A 10,847-nucleotide genomic window follows, 5' to 3' on the forward strand; every position below is an offset into this window, starting at 1 on the left:
GTATTTAAATTTGAGTCTAAGGTAGTATCTATCACTTAGGAATATCGAGAGGATTAAATGTGCAAAGTACCTAATACAAACTATAGGAAGTGCTTAGGAAATGAGTTCCTTTAATTGTAAATTATTTAATTACTAACAGAATTAGGTTTCTTCCCTTTCAGAAGATAGTCTGATACGTATTACCCTTGTGACAGATTGTCTCTAATGATAGGATTCTTTATTCTTAGTTTTTAAACAGAAAACAGAAGTAGTTTAAATCATATCATTTTAAAGGCACATTTAATATGTTTACATAACATACACATTTGTAAAAGCATAAGGAAAATCTGGAAAGGCTGCACCCTAACTCAGTGGTGGTTACTTCTAGGCAACGGTGTCTGGAGAAGACTGAAAAATCTGATGTTTCACTCTCCACTTCTTTATTGTTAACATTTTTCATAACCAGTACCTATTACTTTTGTCTTATTAATTTCTTCCTTTCTATTTCACAACCATTTCTTGAGCGCCCTCTCAAGAATGCCAAGTTCTATGAGTGGTGCTGGGGATACAAATATAAATATAAATATGACCTAGATAGTCCAGAGATGATTTCAAATGAAGGGAGTTTCTTTTTAAAAGTAATATATCAATGTGTTAATGAGATATCAATGAAAATACATATAATTTTTATAACATAAATTAACATGCTATCTTAGGTAAGACCTGAGTAACCATAAGACCACTGTCCACTCTGCTTCAGTAACCTCAATGTGCTGGGAATTTTTTGTATAACAAATCATTCCGGATCTTTTTTTACCTGGCACTGGCTAAAGAGATATGGGTGTTCCTTGCCAGAAGTTTGTTCGGGAGTGAGCCACTGAAGAGCCGAAGATTTTGGAGATGTCTCAAAAGAAATTTCTATAACGACTTCTTGATTTCTGTATGCAACAAACAAATACATTAGTAGAGTTTAATCTAAAGTTTGAATTCATAATCCACAGACTAAATAATATAAATAATATTTCATAAGGTCTCGTTACGGATGGAGAGTAAGCTCCAGGAATGCTGCGTCCTCGGTCCTTACCTGAACGTCCGCCTCTGGATCCTTTCCACTCTACCACGCTAAGTGCTTATGTGGACGGAACAGGGACTACTAGTCGTTGAATACACCACTGGGTGTCACACGCTTTGACCTGTGGTATCGTGCGATCTTTTATGATAGCAGGAAAGTGGAAGAAATAATTTTGGAACTTAGACTAGCACCCAGCGCTGGGTGCCAGAGCGTGACACAGAGCAGCGCTGGTCTACGAACGGTTTCTGGACAAGTCAAGAAATGGAGAGTGAGCATTTAGAAACTTTGAGCGTCAGTTTTATGTCTGTTGACTCTAGGGATCAAAAGCGTGTGCTTGCTTTTAATCTCTTCTTCCTGGTAATTCATTTTTATGGCATTTTATAAAAGAATCAGTCTGTGACAGACCGGAAATAACGAGAACTGGTCCTTCGCCCCGGATAGTTTGAGCAGCACGGAAAACGAGAAAATAGCAAGAGCTCTGGAGACCGACCGCGTGCCTGTGTGTGAGTCCTGACACTGCCACCTACTGGTGGTGCTGTGAACTAGGGCAGGTTACTTGACCACTCTGTGCCATAGTTCTTCATCTGTAGAATGGGGCCGATGATAGCCACCTCACAAGTTACGTGCGGGTATTTCCCTTCTTCTTCTTCTTCTTTTTTTTTTTTTAAGATTTTATTTTATTAGAGACAGAAATAGAAAGCACGAGAGGGAGTGAGCATGAGCAGGGGGGAAGGGCAGACGGAGAGGTAGAAGGAGAGGGAGAGGGAGAAAGAGGCTCCCCACTGAGCAGGGAGCCCATGCAGGGCTCAATTCCAGGACCCAGGAATCATGACCTGAGCTGAAGGCAGATACCTAATGGACTGAGCCACCCAGGGACCCCACCCTTCTTTTTCTTAAACAGGAAGAGAAGGCATGAAAACATTGGCCATTGAAAGGTGGGGTAGATCACCCTTGTTTTAGGCCAACGGTTTTCCACCCTTTTTCCCCTTCCCAATTTATCAAGGAGTGAGATATACTCCCAATATGACAATTGTGGTTGCCTCTTTCTTGAAAGAGTTACTTTATTTCTCTGAAGCTCCTGTTCCTCATCTGTAAAAATGGAAATCATACCACAAAGGGTTACCGTAAGGATTAGATAAAGGAATGTATTGAAGGCATTATCTCTAGACTGGTACACAGAAACCGTTCTATGTCATTGTCATTATCCCATTAATAAAAATGGCTGGCCTCTGGAGAAAAGGTGAAAACTATGCAGCTTGTAAAAGCTTCCCAGGTGATCCTGAAATGCCTCAAGACGGCATGCTCCCATCATCACTCTAGATCACTCCCATGATCAGTAAAGAAGTAACAGTTATCAAAAGTCCTATTCTTGAGTATTTTATACGATGAATTTCTTTAGAGTCTTAAGAACATATAATTTTCACTATGAGCTTTAATCTGCACAGCAGACCAGTAGAGCACCAATACTACATACACACAGACTAGAAATAGGAAAGGAAAATTGTTTAAATTTAAAACATTTCTATTATTTTGCTATAGAAAAGAGAAGGATAACATTCATACTTGCTCAGAGCAATAGGAAGAGAGATTTCCATTGGTGATCCTTTGTAACTTTGTCTTTCTCCAAGAGTATATTTGACTTCTTGTCCATTGATGACCACTTTTTCTATAGTGAGGTCCTTTGTATCCAAGATCTAGAATTAAGTTAGTATTTTTAAATGATAAGAAAATTGTTTAACATACACCAGAGAAAACTAATATTAGGTATAGGTTGATTGTAATGATTACAGAATAGAACTAGTTGCTCATAGAGAGTAAAATAGAGTGAAATTATAAGAATTAAAGAAAGGAGTCAAAAGTTAGTATAGGTCCTGTCTCTTGGGATTCTATGCTTCCTGAAAGATTTTTGGTTCTAAAGTTTGCATATATGCACATATATATATATATATAGAGAGAGAGAGAGAGAGAGTTAGGTAATCCTGGGGTAGTCACACAAATCTGAAGTTTTAAGCATAAGTCAAATCTAAGTTAAATTGCCTTTGCTCCTGTCTCCTAAAACTTAACTTCTCTGTTATGAAAAAATTCATCTATAACTTAAGTTTCTTTCCTCATGAATTCTTGATATAGCTTACCATATATTTCATCCTGGAATTCATATAGTCCAGCTCCTATGTACTTTCATATATCCAAAATTTAAAACAAACCTTGGCACTCATTAGGCAAATAAGCAGGCTATACATTGCCATTATGTGTATAGAAAAAGCCCAACCTGGTGTGGCAAGTCCAACCGAATGACCTAGAGAGGACTGAGAGAGCGTATCTGCTTGCCATGGCCCGTTATAGACAACTGCTTTGGGCAGGAAAGGAGGGGCAGCAAGCGTCTGAGTGGTTTCCACCCCCCTAATCCTTTAAGCCCTAGAGAACCATACCTTTCACTATCTCTCAACTATCTCTTGTTCTAGAATCTTCAACCTTCCTATGTCACAGGACTGTTTCCAAACAACCTAAACAAGTCTCCCATCTTATGTTTAAAACTTCTCTTGATCCTTCTGCCCTGATAACTATTCATCTCCCACTTTCTTAAGCCCCATGGGCAACCTATGGCTGCTATTTCCACTTCGCATCAATCTCTCCTTCTCTCTCTTCAGTCCGGCTTGCAGCTCCTCTGCTACTGAAAGGGCAGGGCTCACCTTCTGATCAAGAGGTCTTTTCTGCTCAGTAATCTGGACCTCTGTCCGCTCATAGCCCTGATGGGCCACATCATCTGTTTGAAGTTCTTTTCTTGGCTTAACTTTACACATAAATGGTCTTCTTACTTGTCTAATGCTGTTTCCTCCCCCTCCTTTCTAGCTCCTAAAAATGGATTTGTCCCAATGTTCTAGCCTCAGTCTCTTGATTATTTTTTAAAAGATTTTATTTATTTACTCATTTATTTGAGAAAGAGCATGAGCCGGGGGAGGGGCAGCGGGAGAAGCAGACTGTCCGCTGAGCAGGGAGCCCCCTACAGGCGCCCTGGATCCCTTGATTTTCTTACCATATTGGACACTGTCTTGTTCTTGCTCATCCCACATCATCAGCCAACTCCTCTGTGTCAATGACTATGGTCTGTTTCTATGGTCGGTCAGTATCCCTTCCCCACCACTGCCGCTGGATCTCTCTTAGTTGCCTGCTTGACATTTCCCCAGGAAATACTGCCTCATATTCAGTGGGCTTCTAAAAATTCTAAAAATGAAGCCACCCTATGTCCCCTAATGAGTTCTCTCCCTTGATTTCTCGCTTCCATTAACAGAATCTACAAGGTACCTAAGGTTTGAGATATTCAAATGATCCCTTCCCAAGCCCCCATAGCCAATTAACACATTTTTCTTTCACGCTGTCCTCATACTTTCTTCTCTTTCCTTCTCCCACCACTCTGGGTCAGACCCTGCCGTAGAACTGCCTGCGATGTGATCTCCCAGCCTCTGGCATCTTTCTGTTGAAATCCAGCCGGCAATAGCATGCGGAGTTCCAAGGCCAGTTGCCTCTCTTTCAAGTTAGTTAATTGCACGATAAGCTCAGGAAAAGTCACAAGGGCAATCATTAATTTGATTCCTACCTCTCTAGAGTCAACAATATTTAGGTGGAAAGAAATCTCCATTCTGGTTGGTTTTGTTTTGTTTTTTTTAAAGCAGCTAAATTGGTTAGGGGTGCCACCTGTTTCCCTCTGAATAGGTAAGTATTCCTTTTGGGTTACTTTCTTTTAGGGGTACCTCAATGATTGCTACTGTACATTAGTAGAACTGGCTTATGAATTGATCAAAAATAGTAATAGAAAAAAAAAAGGAAACTGGGTAGTTGAAAAGTTGGAACTAGTACTTTTCAACAAAGTTTTACTGAACACCAACTATATATAAGGCCGAGATACCATATGTAGTTAAAAGAAACAGACCTACCAACATTAGGAAGTTACTAGGGATATAATTTACTATATTTCACAGTATCCTCTTTGAATAACACCCCAAAAAACTGTTCTACTTCTAAGCAGCTGGCAATTGCAATGGGATATATAACTAATTCCCTTTTTGCACAGGCTGCTGGGAAGCTCCACATAAACCTCGCAACCCACTTCTTTTTTCCTAGGGCCTTACACCATGTGTTTGGTTTTCCCTATCCTTATTCTCTCTTGCTCCAAATTCTTAAATTATTTTCAATCTTATTATACTGTATATGTTGTTTTAAGCAGACTCAATTTCTTTCTGTGACAAAGCATGGCTTAAATTAAAAAGCTTTAGGCCTCAGTATTATGTCTCTATCTCCATTTTCTACTTGTTATTTGCAGGGTGCTGTATTGAATAAAAAAAAAAATGGGGTTATTGTTAAAACCAAAACCAAAACAACATCTTGATTTGGTTCCCAGTTCAACCATTTACTTAGTGAAGACCCGAGGGTTTGCAGTCAAGATCTGTGTTCACTTTCTGACTTCTGCCACTTACTAGCATATGATCTTGGCCAAGACATTAAAACCTCTTTGAGCCACCAGCTGACAGAACACCTAAAAAAGTCGAAAATGTCCATAAAAGAAACAAATGCTAGGAAGTTATCACAAATGAATACTGAACTTGAGCGCAAATAACCCAGAACTTCAAAAGGATTCTTAGAAAAGCTGGGACTTAGTCCTAGTAGAGCTCCTTCAACATTCCCCAGCATCAAGGACTCTGAGAGTGGAGAGAGCAAGGACACTTACGTCCTCAGCAAGCACTGCAACTGCATCCTCTCTATTGGTGGTGGTGAGCTATGATGTTCTCTCACCTTCAAGATACAGTTAGCACTGTTAGTGTGGCCCACATAAGCCTTAGGAGCTGCACTCTGAATTCACCCATTAGTGCATCAAACTTTTGAGTGTCCCCCACATGGCAGGTGCCATACTAAGAACCTGATACAAAGAGCCATGGAACATAGCCCTACCTTCAAGAGACTGTATTCTAGTGGAGGAAAGAAGCTGAGTTTGAAGAAATAAAACCAAACTTCTTGGCCTCAAGTTGTCACTATGAAGAAGCAAACAATTATAAACAGATGTCACTGTACCACAAGTAGCCTTCCTTGTATAAAATCTAACATTATTATCATTCTAGGCTCTAACTTACTAAACAGACATGCCAACAAGACATGATGATTTAAAAGTCTTATCTCAAGATTTGGGGAATGCAAAAACAACAGGGAGCTTTGAGATTGAGACATTGAAAGTACATTCTTTTCAAAATGTAAGCATCCTGTCCCTTGCTTCCTCAAGGATCAGAGTTCAACCTTTACTTTTACAAAACAGGGGAGAGTGCAAGGCCATACTAAGTAGTGATAAACTATCAAAATCTACTTTCCTTTAATAAAGAGGGAGATCGCATTGAGACGGGACTTCAGCCAATCCTGCCTGGGCAAAGCTGCCTGCAGTAAAAGATAGCATGGTACTTCAAGCAGACCAAAGTACAACCTACAGGGAAGTAGTTATCTTCTTGCTTGTAATACCTGATCTTCTTCCGGAGTACTTTTGGTGACTAAATATCAATACAGAGGGGAATCGACCTACTTTTCAAATCAGAATTAGTCTAGCAAGATGTTAAAGGACAAAGAGTAGGTTACCTGCTCTATTCGTTCATATTAATGAACTCAAAACACACGCCCATGACACAAGCAGGAGTCATGAGAAAAACCAATTCTTATCTACACTTATTATTATGGCCAATTAATCGACCCCACTGATTTCCCACCATCAAGCCTACAACATTCAGTGATCAGGTTGCTTAATGTGGTGCTTAAGTAGATGCCATAATACTCTATGCACAATACACTGCGGCTGGTCTTTCCTTGTCCCTCTTATTTCCAAAATGCTCACCTATGAAATTCTTCAGGTAAAAGGTACAATCCAAATACTATCACTTTGAGTAAGAACACTGAAAACAGGTTATGTTGTACAGGTAAAATAATTTAATAACATTCCATAAATCTAAACAAGTTTACTGAAGTGGCTTAGCGATGTTGTAGAAGTATATTACTTTCTAAGAAGCACAATAATTCCTCGCTCCTTGGAACTAACTGTATACATTGTATTATTGAGATATGCTTAGAAAGCCTGAATGGCCTACCCCTCATAAAATTATTTGAAGAGAAGGGTGATAAGAATCAAAGGTAGAAGGACCATGACCCTGGAGAAAAAGAGCTGCATCTAGAGTTAGCAGAGACGAAGTATCAAAGCAGGGGAATGGAGGGAGGGGTCTGGTGCTGAAATCCTAAGGGGTTTGAGAATGAGTGGTAGGGAGACTGAGGGAAGATTCCGATGGGTCGATGGGTCCTATCCTGCAGAAGTGCGGGTTCAAATAAGGTGCCTGGGAGGAAAGGGTCGGATCAACATCGGCATGGTCTGAGGCTGTGGCCTGAGGAAGGTGCGCTGGGGACTGGAAGAAATTTGGGGCCTGAGGAGGGAGTTCTGGGCTGCAGGCCGAGGAAATGGGGAGGCCACAGGGGGCTTAGCGCTGGGAACTAGGACAGCGGGGGAGGGAGGATTTGGGCTAAAATGAAGCCTAAAACCGGACGAGAGCAGGACGTGGATGCGGCGCTAGGATGTGCCTAGGGACTGGGGAGGGTCGTCTGGGGAGTGGGGTGCAGGAGGAGACACTGAAGTATATGTAGCGGGTCACGGAGGGATGCAGAGACAGAAGTGGGATTGGGAGGAGTGGATATAGGGTGAGTGGGGGCTGAGGAAGGGGAGGCTGAGAAATGAGTGAGGGCTTAAAGGGAGGTGCGTAATAACGAGTTGCGGGCTGCGGAGGGTCACGGAGAGATGCGCGGGGCAAAGCCGAACGTGAGGCTGGGGAGGGGCAGCAGCGGGGTGAGGGACGAGAAGCGGGCGGCCGGGGAGAGGCGGGCACTCGGCGCGCGTCCCACCGTACCAGGCTTCGCAGATTGTCCTCCTGAGACTGCACGGTGAGCGCGGCGGTGCCGGTCAGCACCCGGCGGGTAAAGTCGACGCAGCAGCGCAGGTGCAGGTGCTTGGTTCGGCAGACCGAAGCCGGAGAGGCCAAGGAGCACGTATCCACTACCTCCGGCATGGCTCTGGGGAGTCTCTCCGCACGCCGATCCGCACCCGAAAAGCCAGCTGCCAGACTACTCGACTGAGAGGTAGAAGAGAGAGGGAGGGAGGTAAAGAAGAGCAAGAGGGTCTCGTGGCGCCCGCCGGGAAAGGAAGTTTCTTAAAGTCAGAGAAGAGTGGGGTATACCGTGGATGAAACTACAAGTTCCGTGGTGCAGCGCGACAAGGCGTGCGCTTTGCTCCCTGGGAGTGTGTGTGTGTGTGTGGAGGGGTGCTGAGAGGACTGGGAGCATTCCTGAAAGGGGAGGAGGAGGAAGAGGAGGAGAGTGGGGGCAGCTGGGGGACGGGTGAGCCGACGGAAATGATCAGAAGTGCAATGCGGAGAACGACTGAATGCTTCCATTTTAGTTTCGTTCAACTTCGGTGGAAGTTGCAATGGCAGTGAAAGAATGTCAGACCTATTGGTGGCAGCCAATAGTAAGGACGGGGGCGGGGAGGAGGAGGGCGATAAGCAGTAAGAGCCCTGGCGGAAGAATCACTTACGTGCAATTCCTCGTTAGTATAGTGGTGAGTATCCCCGCCTGTCACGCGGGAGACCGGGGTTCGATTCCCCGACGGGGAGGTGCAAAGGAATTTTTTTTTCCTTTTTCTTTTTTTTTTAAATCGTAATGTAACAACCATGATGAAAATACTTCTCCAAACATTTTAAAAGTTAAAACGAAAGAAATATTTGATGTCAAATTAGCTGTAAGCTTTACGTTTTAAGAGTCGTTTCGTTGCTGGCTTGCCATGTTGGCATCCCAACATAGGCTAAATTGTGTCAGTTCAACAAATTTTTCTTTAGAGCATATTATATGTACATTTCCAGGCCCCGGAGAGCAAAAACTGAATAAGCCAATCCTTCCATTTTAGAAACTTAGGAAGGTCATTTCAATATACTGTAATGAGAGAATTCTGTGATAGGAGTATGTGCTGGAGACAAGACTGGAATTCAGAGCTGGGACATACAGCTCAGCTTTGGGGCCCTTCCTTCCAGAAGGTGAGGAAGTGTTGAAGGATGATTTCTTTTGGGATGGGTCCTCGGAGTTGAAACTGGAGAAGCTGGAAGAGGACAGGTCTCAGAGGACTTTAAACAGCTGGATCTTTAATCCTGAATTCATGAATGTGGGGCCCTTTGAAGAATTTTAAACACCTGAGGGACATGGTCAGATTCATGTTATCCAGAGAACACTGGTAGTTATTCAGAGAATGGAGAGGAGTTATCAAAACCAGAGGCAGGTGACTTAGGAAACTATTAAAATAGTCCAGGAAGAAGATGTGGGGGCCTCACATAAGGAATAAGTAAAGATAGAGAGAAAGTGAGAAATGGAAGGAATACTTAAGAGATAACTGGTTTCACAGATTAAGAAGAAGCCTAAGATGCTTCTCAGATTTTTGCCTTCCATGTGTGAGCAATCATTAACCAGAGACAGAGACCATATGAAGAGGACAGTTTTAGGTGGAGATGATGTAAGTTTAATTTTGGACATTTGGAGTTTGAAAGCGTATGGGACTCAAAGTGGAGATGTCTGTGAGTCACTTGGGTGTTTAAGTCCATAGCTCTGGGGAAGTTTATGGTAGATTGCAGAAGGTCAAGTCATGTGGTAGGTAAAGCTATGACAGTGGATAAGCTCAGCCCAAGCAGCGTGTATAAAGAGAAGAGCAGTGAAAACAGGTTGAAAGCTGGGAGAACGTAAGGTTTTAACAAAAAAGGCTAAAGGATGGAGGTACTCCTTTCACAACGTATGCATATATCAAGTCACCACGATGTACACTATAAAGATCTTACAATTTTGTCAATTATATCTCAAAAAAGCTGACATTTTTAAAAAGGGGGGGGAGTAGAGTAAGAAGAACTCATGAAATAAATTAGGAAGAGTCAACCAACAATGTTAAATACAGCAAAGACCATTAAAGTAAGGAGTAAAAAGCCTCCTTTGGATTCAGCAATGGGGTGGATGTGGGGAGGATGGTGGTTTCATTGAGTTTTGCACTTTAGTGGAAGGTGGATGCCAGAGAGCAGTAGGTTGAGCAACAAAAGAGAAGAGGGAAATAGAACATAGGCTGCTCTGTCAAGACATTTGGCCAATTTGAGAAAGGAAGACAAAAGAGGAAGAGAGAGGCCTATGGCATTGAGGAAGTGTTCTTTATTTTTTTAGGGAAAGAGAAATTTAGCATATTTAGATATAGAGGTGAAAGGGTTTCTAGAGAAAAGAAAATTGAAGATTTAAGAACTGTGGGATATAGTTGATGACTTGAGCATTGGCCACTGCTGCATAGCTTATTCTGTATCAAAATGATCTAACAATTAAATTTGGCTCCGGTAACAGAAAAAGGTGTTGGCCCCAGCAAGGCAAAGGAAAACAAAATAAAAACATGCCAAACCATGAAATCCAATATCTTATACATGCAAAAATCTAAATTTATAGGGCCTAAGAATCCATGACATGGTTGACATTTGCATACATTTTTGAGGCCTAAAAATATTCTAGGTGTTACCAAATCTAAGGTAACAAACATGCTGCAATAGAATTTATTTAGTCAAAGAACACACAATCAAATGATCTTGCTTATGGAGAAAGGATGATTTGTTTATCTTAACAAAAGAATGTCTATATTATCGTCTTCCATTGTTCATTAGCAGGAGCCCACAGAGTTTATGCTAATGTGTTCAAGAAGATAGTCACGGGGGGTGGG

General features: G+C 42.0%; 1 protein-coding gene, 1 long non-coding RNA gene, 1 other non-coding gene and 1 pseudogene across 4 annotated transcripts in view; 3 read left to right on the forward strand and 1 right to left on the reverse strand.

Annotated features, from left to right (window-relative positions):
• LTA4H (leukotriene A4 hydrolase) overlaps positions 1-8,130 on the reverse strand; it is a 28,782-nt gene extending 20,652 nt beyond the window's left edge. For both annotated transcript variants that reach the window (XM_008687723.2, XM_040637342.1), the window contains exons 1-3: positions 7,972-8,130; positions 2,615-2,745; positions 797-917 (exon numbers count right to left, since the gene is read on the reverse strand). In XM_008687723.2, the coding sequence (XP_008685945.1) occupies positions 797-917; positions 2,615-2,745; positions 7,972-8,130 (411 nt within the window). The remainder of the gene's footprint in view (positions 1-796; positions 918-2,614; positions 2,746-7,971) is intronic.
• The window catches only part of LOC121104411, a 104,330-nt gene continuing 101,560 nt past the window's right edge, over positions 8,078-10,847 (forward strand). Inside the window, exon 1 of the long non-coding RNA XR_005836720.1 lies at positions 8,078-8,200. This is a non-coding gene — a long non-coding RNA (uncharacterized LOC121104411). The remainder of the gene's footprint in view (positions 8,201-10,847) is intronic.
• The window catches only part of LOC103660126, a 46,073-nt pseudogene continuing 43,739 nt past the window's right edge, over positions 8,514-10,847 (forward strand).
• On the forward strand, positions 8,662-8,733 carry TRNAD-GUC. Its single transcript has one exon. It is a non-coding gene; the product is annotated as a tRNA-Asp (tRNA).

This window comes from Ursus maritimus, unplaced genomic scaffold, assembly GCF_017311325.1.
Source record: "Ursus maritimus isolate PB19 unplaced genomic scaffold, ASM1731132v1 scaffold_21, whole genome shotgun sequence".
Classification (NCBI taxonomy): Eukaryota; Metazoa; Chordata; class Mammalia; order Carnivora; family Ursidae; genus Ursus; species Ursus maritimus.